The sequence below is a fragment of the Brienomyrus brachyistius genome, chromosome 15 (assembly GCF_023856365.1).
Source record: "Brienomyrus brachyistius isolate T26 chromosome 15, BBRACH_0.4, whole genome shotgun sequence".
In the NCBI taxonomy this organism is placed as follows: domain Eukaryota; kingdom Metazoa; phylum Chordata; class Actinopteri; order Osteoglossiformes; family Mormyridae; genus Brienomyrus; species Brienomyrus brachyistius.
Genome location: NC_064547.1, coordinates 19,000,341 through 19,015,350, shown reverse-complemented (window position 1 = coordinate 19,015,350; position 15,010 = coordinate 19,000,341). Strand labels below are relative to the sequence as shown.

Below are 15,010 nucleotides of genomic sequence, written 5' to 3'. Positions count from 1 at the left end.
TGGCATTGCTCTGGAGAAATATCTTGGCATACAGCATTCATTGTTTGATCTTGTGTCAATTAACATAATTTGTTTATTTTATGTGTGTTTTACAATCTATTTTAGAAAGGGTCTTGATAGTAATTTAGTAAAATGATATATTTCAGTTTTGACTGTTTTACTAGCAGTTTAGGGTCAGTATGTACTTATGTGCAAAATGGCCTCTGATAAATTAATTGAAGAAAAACTTTTGAAGAATTTAGTTATTGATTGCATTTTGTATGAAAGCAAAGCAAAATGCTTAACAGTTTAGCCCACATAAGCTAATGTTGTGGTGACTGTATGAAAAGTTTTGAGAAAGCAACTTCAGTATTGCAGTATCTGTCTTAGCAATTGAAAAAAACTGTAAAATTCACACTGCCTTTCCAAACTGATTAGTGTGAGGAGCAGTGACAGACATTCCAGACTGATGGGCCATTGACAGTATGCAAAGGTGTGGTGACTCCAAAGTCACTTCAAAGTTGTAACACTTTAGTAATCAAACCTCATACAATTCTTTGAATGTCTCATTCACCTTTGTGTAGCCAGCCCCTATGTCTATAAACTTCAGAGCGCACAAATGGGTCACACAGAGTATTCTTTCTTTCCGTGACTCTGGCTTGGCAGTTGCACAACATTTTACTGTAATATGCCTTTCATCTGTTTATTTTTTGGCTTTGTCCTTTACAGTAACTTTTCTGGAGTACTGAATACGGCAAATGTTACATATTAGTTATCAGTCATAACTGTACAGTATACAAATATTTTTGGTAGACAACCATACTTTTTTTTTATTATAGTCTTACAGTTTCCAATTTACATGCCAACAACTATTGGTAGTATTGTCATTTAGCTTGAATTTTAGGGTTTGAGCTTAGTGGTTTGATTAAAGGAGAGGATATTTTAGGAAATGTGTTTTAGCACTTCAGAAAAACTGTAAAATGTCAAGGCATGTCAGACTACTTTGAAAGTGGTTGAGAGGCCTCAGACTTCAGACTCCAAAGGGTTACAGTAAATACTTATTATGCTATGTTTCTTTTACGTTCCTCTTTTTGAGTCTGGTACTATGACAAAAAATTCCCAGTCTATCTATCTAGTGCTACTTCTTCATTCCATCCTGTTTGTGCAATGTAGTGACATAAAGTACTGTTAGCAAAACAGCATGATACTACCACCACCCTGCTTGACCATTGGTTCAGTCTTCTTAGGTTAAGAAAGCAACCTCACCTTGATCCCCTGCAAACATATCTCTTTTCATTGTGGCCAAGCAGAGAAGTTAATGACACATTCACACGTCATTGTGACTGCCCCCCATCCCCACCCCGTGAATATGCAGCCATCAGCAGCCTTTCAGACTGTTAGCCAGGCAGAACACACTAAGGAATGTGTCTTTTATTCAAGCACAGTACAGAACCATATGTTTTTTTACTTTTCATTTTCCACTCTGTCCACCTTTATTCTCCACAATCAACCTTATTACTTTGTTTAGGCCTGTAATCAGTCTGTCACACACATCTTGGGTCACTCTCCTCTCCCAAAATAAATCTATTGCTTGGACACAGTGCTGCTTTGTACCTGGTTTGGCCTCCTTGCAGATGAAGTATTTCATCATGTGCCAAACAAGCTCAATGGGCTTAAAATCTGTTTAATTGTTATATCACACTGTCCCTCATTGCTCGACAATATCAATCTTATTACTTTGTTTAGCTCTGTAATTATTATACTGCACAATTCTAATTTCATCAATAAACTGACAAAAAACACATTTTGATAGTTTTAGGCCATCTTTGCCTTACAACAGAAACAATTTCTTAAATTTCACAGGCCATTTATTGCAGTGTAGTCCGTTTATTAATGAAATTGGAATTTTGTCTAAATATAAGAAAATTATACTTGCTCAGATTTTTATTTTAGTGAAGTCAAGATAAGTCACTTCAGCTTTCATAATCACTGCTCTCCCTGGTGGATGAATAAATCATTGCAAGTACTTTACACACAGAGAGGCAAGGGGCGGATCATGCCGGCCCCCTTGTTCATTACATCATGGTGGGGGATCTTATTATAGTCAAGGTTCCACCCAGGACCCAGCAGGGGCCAGCCAAGGACCAGCCAAGGCCCCATCATGGAAACAGGGGAAAATTCAAGTGGCTACATCTGTACACCTAAAATTAGCTGCATCAAAAGCTTTGGGAAAATGTGCAACTCCTACAGACTATTTTGAAGGTAATAAAACCAGCTGACCAAAGCTTACAACCCTGCACTTATTGTGAGTGGACAAGAAGTAATTGTCAAATAATCAGTTTACTCAATTTTTTGCGAGAACAACATCATTAAGCAATAAAGGAAATCGATTTACAGTTTACGCACCCAGCAACCTTGTATTTTATGTCACAACGCCATGTCCTGTGGGTAATTCCATCAGACACAGTCTGCAGAAATGTGGACTAACAGAAATTCTACGTAAATGCCTTATGCACTTGGGGACGACAGCCCCCAAGTCCTTTAGGACGTAGCAGGAATGAGTCTCCAAGTCAGTCAGTCCGTGAGTGTGGACACCGGGATTGGGCACGTGGTGCGTTTCGATGTTATTCACTTGTAATCTGCAACACCAGTCAGACATTTCAGAACACCCTATATTTCGTCATATTTTTTGGTTAAACAAGAAGTGAGAAGCTCACTTGTAAATAACCTGAGATGTTTTTGCTGTTAGCTGACCTTAATTAACGTCATTTAGGTGATTTAGGATGAAATAGGTAAAAGTCACAGACCCAGCTAGGGCTATCATCTATGGACTCTTCTCAGCAGTGTCGGGGCAAACTTTGACTCTAATAAATAAAATGGGTTTATTCACACACAATCGCTGTAAAAAAAGATGAATCTCCGTGGTAGCGTTTTTTTAAAAGGTGGTGTTTCTCGTTTACTATTTTCCCATTACTAACTACCATTTTGTATATTGTACTGTGCTTAAACATAAGGACTGAGACATCAAACCACAAGGGACTTAGATTGCATCTCTGTCAATACAGGTGTCAAATTACAATGACTTTACACAGCACTTTAGAAATGCAGTTTTTATTGGATTGAAACATGGGATGAGTTAATGATATTTCATGTGATTTTAGTCATTACACTAGTCTGGAATTAAATAGTTGATTATTTTATTAATCAACTATTAATAAAATATAAAATATGTTCATTTAGCAACATATACGAGGAAGTAAATACTGGTGGTAGGTCTGCTTGGTTTTTGGTCTGTGCAGAATCTCTTTAGAATTTCATTTTGTAGAGTTCATGGTACCGGGCAAAAACTGTATGGACAGCATACATTTCACAATTTGCACGGCCGTTTTGACCATCTTCTTGATACTTTTCAAAGGGAATTAATTCCAAAACATAGACATTTTTAAACATAAAAAGTTAGCATTTCGTGTAAAACAGTGATGAGAAATTTCAGCCATCAGAAATTTGTATAAGGACTCCCAGTGATGGAGTGAATAGATGTGGGAGATCCTCAGCATCCTTTGGAGGCAAACGCACAGAATTTACCTCGGGTTTGGAGGGCCACCAGCAGACCAGTCACGCTGAAAGCAAAAGAAGTTGCCTGGATGGACATGGGTCCTAAAATCAGTGGGTTGTTAAATGTTATCTTGTTAGGCTTTCCAGGGTCTGTCATTCCGTTACACCATGTGAAGGAATAGCTTTGGCACATACATCCTCCAATTGCTCGGGGAAGCCAAGAGGTCCTGAAGGTTATTTCTGGCACAGACAGCTGCTACCACTAGGGCGGCGCCACTGAGAGCGAGCAGCAATGGCAGCCTCGAAGACGGGAGCTCCGGCACGGCCCGGGTCTTCATCGGCTGGGCCACCCGCTCCCACTGTGTGAGAATGGCCTGCCGGGCCCCCGCCCACTGACCCGGCCCGTATAGCCGGTACTGGTACGGGGTACAGGGCCCAAGCAGGACGCTGAGGCCGAGGCGAGGATCCCGCAGCAGCAGCCGGAGGAGCTTGGGCCGCACCCCAAGCTGTCCTGCCAGGTCGTCCAGATAGGGGACGTAGTCCAGCTGGAGAGCAGCAACTCTGGGACAAGGATGTCTGGGAAACAAGCAAGAAAGGACAATTGCAGTATGACACCTCTGAACTCAATTCACAGTAAATGAACAACTTGGCTTTAATCCAGTGTTCAGTGCTGATTACCCCTTAATGAATCTTTTCCTCTCTTTTTCAATATCTTTCAGCATTTTTTCCTTCGGTGGGAGTTGGATGAATCCTATAAAGAAAAATAAATAACTGTACTGACTAGAATTAGAGTTGTTCAGTCATTTTATGCATTGAACTGGTCTTCATCAGACCCCAGACTATTACTCCTTTAATTTCCTAAAAGAAGTAATAGCTTTTCTATTAATATTAAAGATTTCTTGCTTGCTTTATTTACAGTTTCAGCTGCTTAAGAAGCTCTTCCCACCTAGAAAACGTGTGGAAACATTCTCTGCCTTGAACCTCACTAGGGTGTTGTTTCTGCATTTATAGACTGAAACATTATTCTGTATTAGTAAACTAAATGTTAAGTAAACCTCTCAAAGTTATAACTGGTGTAGTGGGATTACCTGTGATGACTCGTGCGACCCATCGAGCCTGCATCTCTACCGCAGGCATCATGGAACCTATGACTTGAAACAATCCCAATATGGCCAAAGTGGGGCACTCAATCCATGGTGGGAACACATGTTTGTATAAGGTTAGCTCATGTCCAGGGCCAGGGAAGATGGAGCTGGGGAGGAAGGGGAAGGCGTAGTTGTACCCGGTGCAGAACACCACAGCATCAACTTGCTCCTCTGTTGTTCCATCCTCAAAGACCACGGTAGAACCCTGGAATTCCCGAATGTTGGGCTTCATGACCAGAAGGCCAGTAAGGATGCGGACAGGAAGCTCATCGTTGATTAGAGGTCTGTGGTCCATGATCCTGCAGGAAGGTGCTCAGTTATGTAATAGGTCAACTAAGATCGACCAGGGCAGTCGCCGTAACTCCGGTTTAGGATCTCACCTGTGTCTGGGCATGAGGCCATATAACTGGTGGTCATACTTCTGGTTCAAACTCCTCTCGATGACCCAGCTGAGCAGATGGCGAGGCAGCACTGCAGTCAGCAGGGCTACCGGACGGGTGATTACACTCATATCCATGGGGAGCCCCCGGCTGGATGTGCGCCCCATGACCCAAGTTCCCTGCCGAGTACTGAGCAATGTCTGGGAGGAAGGCATATCGAGCCCAGTGAGCCACTCAAAAAGCACATGGCCACCAGAAAACTGTAGGGTCAATCCCAGGTGTAGATTGGATTTAAGACCAATGTGAAGCAGACAAGCGACATAACAGATGTGTGGATCCCAGATGGCTTGTAAGCCTGGGAGAGCCTCACCTGCTTGGCAGCTCTGCTGATCTCAACAGCAATGTCTCCTCCTGAGTTTCCAATTCCCACCACTACAACCTTCTTCCCTTGGTAAGGTTCTGGATCCTTGTATTCCCAGCTGTGGCAGTATTGGCCCCTGAAGGTCTCAAACCCTTTAAAAGAATCATCATCTCTTAAACACCTTTATTGTAATGGCTTATCTGCTAGATTGCAGTGATTACAGGATTCTTTGGATTACAGAAATGACAGGGCATAAGTGTGGACATCAGTCAATTTCTGGACATACACTCAGAACTGATAATTTACAGACATCAACCTGCTGAAAATACATGCTTTCTGCCTGGGGGAGGAAACCTCACTGCTTACAGGAAACCCACATGAAGAGAGAGAATCAAACCCACAGAAAATCATACCCACAGACCTGCGGGTGTGACTCCACAGCGCCACCCACTGGACCAGTAAGTTCTTAAAAGAAACACTGTCCAATTTTATTTCTCCTAAGAATGCATTTTCATCTCTTTTACCGCCTCTGCAGCAACACTGCATATGAAACTGAAACTACCTTTGACCAAAGAAACTAAAAACTGTCAAAGTCGTAGATGAATATTATTAGTTCAACAGGGAAAAATATATAATTGACGGCAGACAACAAATGATATGAAGACGCAACGTTCTTTGCTCTTGTGATATTTCAATCACCTTCTGAACCAAGTGGCCACACACCTGGAAAGTCTTTCAGTGGAGTCACTGGGGAGGTGTACTGGCCTGAACACACCAGAACCGCGTCAAAAATCTGCTGCTCCCGATGACCGTCTCTGCTCTCTGTGACAATCTCCCACTGGCCTGAGCTTGAGAAGTCAGGCCTCTGCTTCACACTGAGGACAGTGGTCTGAAAATAAAGCCACAATCAATTACGCGCATTAATGCTCCTTCACGGCAAAGGCTCTCACATAGTGGGCTACCCTATCCGGGAATCCTGCAGCATTTACACTTATTTAGTAGATGGTCTTATATAAAGCAATGTGCAGTTGACAAAGCAGGGTCAGACAGTTCTGGGAACAGTAGGGGTTAACAATGATGACATCTACTCTGCCAGCCCTGGGATTTGAAACAATCACTTTCCGGTCATAAGCGCAGCATGCTAACCCACTGACCAGACACCCACTAGGAGAATGTGGGCATCGATCTCACTATCTGATGCACGCTAACCAAGCTCTGTACTGGAACACCCGCTGGGAAAATTCCATGTTTTACTTTGTGGTATACTGGTGGGATTTAGGAAATATGGCCCTTAATCTGAAGGATTTTTCTAAGGGAATATATTTTAGATGTAACTCCATACTGTTCTTGTTACAGAGTTTACATCATTGTTTCTCAACCCAGTACTCGGGGACCCCCAGACAGTCCACATTTTTGCTCCCTCCCAGCCAATGAAAAACACCGAATACCTGATACAGGTATGTTGGGAGCTCAGAGGAAGCAAAATTGTGGGTTCGGAGGGACTGAAGTGAGAAACAGGGTTACATAATATAGTTTAGACTCATCCAGAAAGTATGTCAGCATATAGACAAACACTGATTTCTGTAGGTAATGGTTTGCATGCACTATGGGGTCCGTCGGTACCGGATCACCTGGAACCTGATGTGCCGAAGGAGGTCAAAATGAGCAGCATACAGACGCAAATACTGCAGCAGCTGTGAGTTGTGCATGTAGCTGGGGAAGTGGGCCGGCATGGGGAAGTCGCTGAAGCACATCATCTCCTTGGAGGTGTTGACGACAAGAGAGCGGTATGTGCTAGAACGCCCTGGCTCCGGATTCTCCTGAGAAATACAGGGTTAGACTGATCATATAAATATTCTGATCTGCTCTCATTTTAAATAACAGCCAGGCTTGCGTCTCATACGAAATTTTCTGGAAGAAGGCAGAACATACCCTGAACCTCCACAAGCCCCCGATGTCATCGCTGCTCTCGAAGCACACCGGCTCCAGTCCCTCGTCCAGGCAGCACTTGATACAAACCAGTCCGGAGCTTCCCGCTCCGACCACAGCAACGCGACGAACCATGACCTGCACATAATAGATTTTACCAAAAGCAGCCCGTGTCTTGCAGTGAGGTTTTGAGACGATGATTAAATTCTATGATGTTGTCTCTAAAGGAATTGCGTTTGCGTTTCAATCACGACGAAAAATCCATCTTCAAATTACAATGACTAACTTAAAATGCTTATTTGTTTAAATACCAAACAACGATTGCAAAAATATAAAAAACACATTATTTAAGAACAGCTCGCAATTTTCTTTTTCATTCCCTAACTCATTCCCTGCTGAATTCTGGTTCGCATCCGGACCGCGATATATTCCTTTATTTACTAACTAATTATGATCGTATTTTTATATTTTATGCCATATTATAACGCTTCAAATTAATTATTTACACGAAGGCTCTTTCCGTATATGAAATATTCTGGCTATGCTCTACAGGTAAACTACTTAAAATCTTGTCTTCCAACAGTTTGCCCAACCCATTATAAATAGCCTATATGTCGCCCTGTTGACGCTAAGATTATAATCCCATTTAATGACGTGATCTGTCCCTTCTTTTCGTTCTGCTACGTACTTTTCCATGTGCGGTAAGATAACGCGCTCAGAAATAAGCACGCACCATGTTCCGCAGATATTAAACACCACAGTAACAGCCAAACCTCCAAAGTATCCATCTCGTTTCCACATTATAAACAGACTCAAGATACGCAACCGGATCTGCTCATCAGACGATCGCCGATAAATAGGGACTAATTCCTAAGAAACTCACGTCGATTATGCTGTTTTGTAGAAAATAGCCGAGTAAACAAAAAAAGAAGCAGATTTACTAACCTTTTTGTGAATGGGCGTCTTCCGATCGCGATTGCAGAGAGCCGCAGCGTTCCTTAAGAAATCAGCTATGTCCTTTGATCCGGACGCAGGGGCTCGGCCACGAACTTTGCTCTTTGCTCCGCTCTTCAAGTTTTCACTTGAAGTTGTTTTTCTGTTTAATTGAAAAGCTAAATGTGCATGGGAGGCCCGTAGCCAGAACAGGGCCCCGCTGTATATTTTTCTGCCGGATTTTGGGGCGGGGGTGGTTTGGATCGCAGTCAGGGAGGATTTCTGATTAGGTTTTTTTCATGCCGTTCAGCAATTACATTTAACCAAAACAACTGGAAGAGGCTCTTTTCTCCTTTCATTCGCTGTGTCCTCCCAACCCCTCGGCAGAGAGCAAGCCGTCATTGACATGCAATACTGACACCAGTGGTACTACTTACAAAACGATGAAGAAAATATCAAAGTTCCATGTTTTACTGCTGCTACTGTGATCAATAACATCTGTGGATGAACGGATATATATATATATATATATATATATATATATGAGGAAATGGAGGGTGTGAAATAACAGTCCCACAAACACATTACACTTTAAGGAAGAGGCAAGGAGTGATTACATTTATTTTAAAAAAAGAATATTAGAATCACAATACAATGTCCTCTTGGCACATCCACCAAGTAAAATGAACAGTCCTTTCTGCTACTAAATAAAATACACAGACAATTTCGCTTACAAATACAGTTTGTGTCAAAGTAAAGACAAGCAAAGGTCACTGACTAAATGGACTGTCTGTAGCTGGTGAATTCCGTTTGCAGCACACACTGAAATATCCACTCCTCCTGGAAAACCATCATACTTGCTTCCCTCTTTAAACAGTGAAACTTTTATCTTACAGGCCAAACTGTAAACTCCGATTTGTAGTGAATGTTCTATATGTACAGTCTTCCAGAACCTGGATCAGTTTAAGGTGTCCGGGCACCTCTGCAGACTCCTGATGTCACTAACTGGAAAACCCTAACTTTAGATTTAATCTGACTGCAATATTTTTAGGCTTAACAGTTGTTTGAGAGTGCAGGAAGATTCAGATCTAAAAATTAAATGGATTTCAAATAATTCAAAGGAAGAAAACCGTCAAGTTTTCAAATCTGGTTAGTTTTTTTTTTTTTTAAGTTATACAAGATTTCAAGGGTCAAAAGGTAATCACAGCATTGGGCAGTTAACCCAAATTCCACAGAGACTATAACAGCTCTTCGACCTTTATACAGTGTAACACCCTAAAGTGCCAGAAACAGGTGGTTTGTAAGAGCTTGCCAGTGTCTGTCAGACAGTTACACGTGAAGCTTTCCTAGACCGACAGCCGTGTCCCCCAGCCTCCACTCATTACTGATGTGCACATTAATTTTGATTTTATTCTGGAGATTGACTCTCCAGTACAAGTTTATCAAGCAGTCTTTACATTTCCATATCATATAAAACTACAAAATACACTAAACGTACCCTATCTTATAATTGACAAACACAGCAACACCAGAATACGAGTACAGTGCGCAAGTGATGGACACAGCACCGTGGTCAACACTGTAGACCTCAAAATGACACATCCCCCCACACAGGCTTGCAAAAGCTGCAATGGACCGACACGTCACCCACGCACACATGCAGGCCTGCTCCCTTACAGAAATCAGAGGAGACGCTTGTAAAAGACTCGGCTGAACAGGAACCGACTGGCTGCAGTGCGGCAAACCGAGTGCACAGCCTGCGTTTGGTCCTCGCTCTGCAGGAAAGACGACAGTTCAAAATCCAGGTACCGTGAAACTGAGCTCGATGAACACATGCAGCAGCCCGGATTGGCCCAGTGAAGTCAGTATATCCACCTACTCCTCAAAACAAAAAAGAAACAAAAAACAAAGGCCAGTGCCCCCACCCTCCACTGCCACAAACCAGCCTTCATAACAAGGAAATTAGCGTTAACAGAGGTCACCATGAATCAAAATAGCGACGCACTTTAAATCACAATAAAACACGACAAGCTAGGAGGCGACCTGGTTATTCCTCAGGGCGGAGGCTGTCATAATAAGTTACTATTTACACATAATACACAAGAAAAAAAAACAAAGGCACGCCAAAATAATCCCAAATACGAGACTACAGGACACTTCATAGTGCGTGAGGAATGTTGTAAAGCAATGGAATAGGACCGTATTATTATAAGTTCTATACCAGCTGTTCCCCTTAGGTTTCTGCAAAATACTTCCCTTAATAATCTTTCACAGAGGGGGCTGGTGAGTCCAGGCCTCACAGCTCAGAGGGTGTTCTTCTTTACATTCCCGCCAAGCGCTTCATGCAGCGACGGGATTCGAGTCCTCAGCCTAAGAGCAGTAACTGTCCAAGCCAGCATCTATCATGTATACATCAGTCAATTTTAAATTTAGACTGAAACAAAAGCTGGCAGCCTGATCTCAATCTTCTTTATATGGTCAATAAGTGAAATGTATTTGATCGACGGGTAAATAAAGATGATTAAAAGCTCAGCCTATACGCTCTAGCCAGAGGTCTGGATTTGCCGAATTGATCTGCTTCACAGATCGCAGCGGTTTACAAGTCAAACTGATATTCACCCACCCAAATGCACACAGGTGGACACAAGGACAACATTCACAACGGCAGCAATTAACATCGAGATATTTATAGCATTTAGTGCGATGTGACGCTTTTAAGTGCCTGTGTATTTTAGGCAATGGTCAATGTGCACAGTGATGTTACAGCTGGGCAGCGGGGCATTTTGGCGGATGGGGCTGGTTCCCCTCTCATACCTGCTATACCTTCCACCCCCACCTCAGCTCCACTGGCCCATGGCAAGGTGTAGGCCGACCGGCGAGACCCACAGCGCCTCCACCAGGTTGTACTGGCAGTAGCCCATCCCGAAGCCGAAGGCCACGTCAGTGACGTTGTGGCGCCCCAGCAGCACGCGGGAGAGGCCCACAGTGACGGCCCAGAGCAGCACAAGCACACGCAGTGGCGCTGCCAGCACCAGGTGCGCCAGCAGGAAGCGTGCGCACAGGGCGGCCCGTGTGGCGTGGCCCGACGGGAACGAGTAACGGTCCACCGAGAAGGTGGCGAACATGTCCATCCGGTTGTGCGAGGGCCGGCGGCGGCGCACAATGGCCTTCACCACAGCAACCAGGACCAGGTCCAGGATGAGCGCTGGGGGGGGACACAAACACAGGGTCAGTGGGCTCACAGTTCGTCCGCACCGATCCAGATGAGCCAGGGGCCCACGGAAGAACCGAACGTTCCAAAGTACCATCAGATAGAAGGAATAAACCATCATTGCTATGGCAGGCTTGTATCCTCAGCTTCACCCTAAAAATACACACTGAACTACATGTATTTATATTTGCAGGGGGAAAAAAACATCACGGAACAATGTAAAGATGCAGAAATCACACTGACTGCTTATTACAAGGTATACGACCAGAACAAAAACAGAGCCCTTAATTACGAGTATAACGATGTCACGAGATCCATGGACAATAATTCCCGTCATAGATATATAAAGGAAGGCATGGAGAAAAGCAGCCATATGGGGTTGGGCAGAGACTGGATCCCTTGGGGGAAATCAGCAGATGCACATGCTAACAGCCAACAGACACCGCTGGGTAGAAGCAAAAAAGATCGGACTTCGTAATGGGTGGCATATCTTAAAGGGAAACCGGTGAAAATAAATAAAAGCGGAAGAGACAAACACACTCCTAGCAGCATAAAAGTTGATTTACCCATGAGGAGATTAAGCATGACCTCCTGGCCTGCGGCACTGTCACTCTTGTACAGGCAGTACAGCACACCGGCCAGCCAGGGTATACCGTGGCCGGAGATCTCGATCAGCTTCATCAGCGGCCGGATGCTGCCCCATGACGAGTCTTCGCAGGCGCAAACCCCGAGGCGCTTTGACAGCCACAAGTCAATGGCGAGCAGTGAGCTGATCGCGATACCGATAAATGACGGGTTAAGTCGCATACAGTCCTCCTCCGGCAGCTGCTGTGCGCCAGTAGCCGAAGACGACGGGGCACCCGAGAATCCCGAGGGCGATCCCGAGCCTCTGCGGCGCGTCGGGCTCTCTGAGGCTCGTAGGCGAGCCGTCGTCGGATCCGAGCCCTGGCGTTGAAGCAGCTGGGGCGACGGAGACCGGCTGAGTGACATGAACTCGTAGCGTCCGCCGCTGCCGATACCCGGGCTACCGCCACTGCGTCCCCCGTTACCCTTCGCTTTGGGGGAAGGCATTTTTAAAATATATCTTTACGTCAGCGACTGGCTGTCGTGACCACGCTGCAGTGTTAAATCTACAATCTGCACTCTAATTAATGATTTTCATTTTATTCTCCCATGTAAAAACAATAGCTCCCATACCATACATCAGTCACCGCACTGTCTGCCGCAAGGCTCACGCGTACACAACATCCGGATACAAAGGGTTCTGCGTCACTTCCGTAACACGGCCGGTGTTGCGCCACATGACCGGAAGAGAAACAAAGCAAAAGAGCGTGCGGATGCTAAGCGAGGGAAGTTAGCGTTCTTAATGATTTTGTTCCGTTTAGCTAAAAGGTTCAGAGATACATTTCCTTTAGCCTACAATTGTTAGCTAGAATTTTCTACAATAATGTTTCTGTTAATGTTTTATAAAGAGCATACTGACTCGTTTCGCACAGAAGTCTTTTAATTATATTTGCTATTGATTATTTTTATAATAGCACAAGACCTCCTAAACAGAACTAGTGACGCCCGTTTTTCTCTCTCTCTCTCTCTCTCTCTCTCTCTCTCTCTCTCTCTCTCTCACACACACACACACACACACACACACACACACACACACAGCCTGATAACGGCGAGCAACTGTCGCAACCATACAGAAGCAGATTCAGTGTGCATTGGAGCTACACAGTTTACAGTTTCTTTCAATTGCTAAGATGCATTCTGCGATACTAAAGTCACTTTCTCAAAACTCTTCACACTGTCTAGAATACCAACATGCAGTTCAGCTAGAATTAGACTAGCTGGAATTAGACAAGAATTTGACTATGTCATCGCCGCCCGCGCAGTTAATAGAATGCCAGACATGCACTGTTACTGGTTTTGCTTTACTTATGTCTTTCATTTATAGTTTTTCATGCAACTTAACATATTTAACAGGAATATGCAGTTAAAAATGTGCAGTTTATGAAATACAAGTGGTAAAAACCTGTGGTATGCAAAAACCTTTCACTGGTAGTATGTATACACAAACACATATAAATACACACTTGCAGTTGCCCTACAACTATAGTTATACTACTATAGTATACTACTAATCCATCTTCTCCTCTGGATCCGGCAGCAAGTTCTCATCTACATCACATCTGATGTCCTCTCTAGAGATACATCTAAGGTAGCACTTCTTGGCAACACAGGGAATCACCTGGAATGGATGGCTGTGCTAAGGTTCATTTTCATTTTATTTATTTTATATCCTGTCATTTTTACAATATATTTTGGAAGGGCCTCTCGTTAGTACTGTTACAAATTGTAGTCATTCAGTTTTGAATGTATGATTTGGGTTTGGGATCAATGTGTAAAATGTGCAAAATGGCCTCTGAAAAACATTAAGATTTGATGGTGGTGCATTTCGAGTGAGAAAGGAATCCATGAATTTTGACACATTTATCATTGAATGCATTTTGTATGAAGGCAATGAGAAGTGATTCACAGTTCAGCCCACGTAAGCTGATGTTAGGGCAACTTTGAAGAGTTTTGAGAAAGTGACTTCAGTATTGCAGAATGTATCTTAGCAACTGAAAAAATGTAATTGGATGGAATATTCTGTAAAACAACACTAAAGTGTATTCTTTGTTACGGGGCCTGGTGTTACGGCTCACTGCTGCATGCTCATGCTCCTGCGTCGTCAAGTGAGCCGACTTCTTACCTTCAAGCACAACGGCCCTACCCCTGGTTACGCCAGTACTACAGGCTACGGCAACAGCATACTACATTTAAAATAACCAGTTTTCCTAAAAATGAAATCATTTAATAGGGCGGGGGGGGGGGGGGGGGTGGTGTCGTGTCACAAATTACACAAAAAAATTTGGCCAACCTCACCCCAAGGATGACTCCTTGAAACATCACGTTTGAGAAGCTGCAGCACAGAACAATGCAAAAGAGAATAATGTACCTGAATGGAATGATCATGTAACCATATTGCTTCAGTGCTATTTTAATCCTGATCTAAATGTATTTGATTGATTGATTGATTGATTGATGAACCCCTTTATTGCTGTTGCAATACACCATGTCACTAGTCACAAGTACCAGCGAAAAAACTGTCCATCAACCCGACCATACATATACACAAACATCACAGTATAGGGGGTAGACAGGTCGGGAAGACAGGGGCAAACAGAGAGAAGAAAAGAAACAGAATAACATGAGGAGAGAGGAGGAGAATAAAAAAAAACAGCCCCCAGACTGTACTCCAGTGGGGAGGACATTGTAGGGACCGAAAAAAACACCTCAGCAACATAAGCACATGGTCACTACACCTAACAACATAAAATGACACAACTTGCAACAGGTGAGGGAGATGGGGTGGTGGAGGTAGTCCAGCACAGACAGACAGCCATCCGGTCCTGCAGCCATGGAGGCGCTGGTCACAGACCCGCCTGTTCACACTGGGGGTATGAAGCGGCGAAGGCGTGGG

The 15,010-nt window shown here is 43.7% G+C and overlaps 2 protein-coding genes across 2 annotated transcripts; both read right to left on the bottom strand.

The window, feature by feature from the left end:
* Positions 1-3,074: 3,074 nt before the first annotated feature.
* On the bottom strand, positions 3,075-8,767 carry LOC125709060 (flavin-containing monooxygenase 5-like). Its single transcript, XM_048977099.1, has 9 exons — positions 8,295-8,767; positions 7,353-7,487; positions 7,052-7,240; positions 6,144-6,309; positions 5,430-5,572; positions 5,060-5,259; positions 4,623-4,978; positions 4,213-4,285; positions 3,075-4,110 (listed from the first exon to the last, which is right to left on the bottom strand). Exons 2-9 carry the CDS (start codon positions 7,482-7,484, stop codon positions 3,696-3,698), a joined length of 1,674 nt encoding a protein of 557 aa, XP_048833056.1. The 5' UTR covers positions 7,485-7,487; positions 8,295-8,767; the 3' UTR covers positions 3,075-3,695.
* A 105-nt stretch (positions 8,768-8,872) lies between these two features.
* Positions 8,873-12,937, bottom strand: plpp6 (phospholipid phosphatase 6). Its single transcript, XM_048977132.1, has 2 exons — positions 12,060-12,937; positions 8,873-11,487 (listed from the first exon to the last, which is right to left on the bottom strand). Exons 1-2 carry the CDS (start codon positions 12,562-12,564, stop codon positions 11,120-11,122), a joined length of 873 nt encoding a protein of 290 aa, XP_048833089.1. The 5' UTR covers positions 12,565-12,937; the 3' UTR covers positions 8,873-11,119.
* Between the last annotated feature and the right edge of the window lie 2,073 nt (positions 12,938-15,010).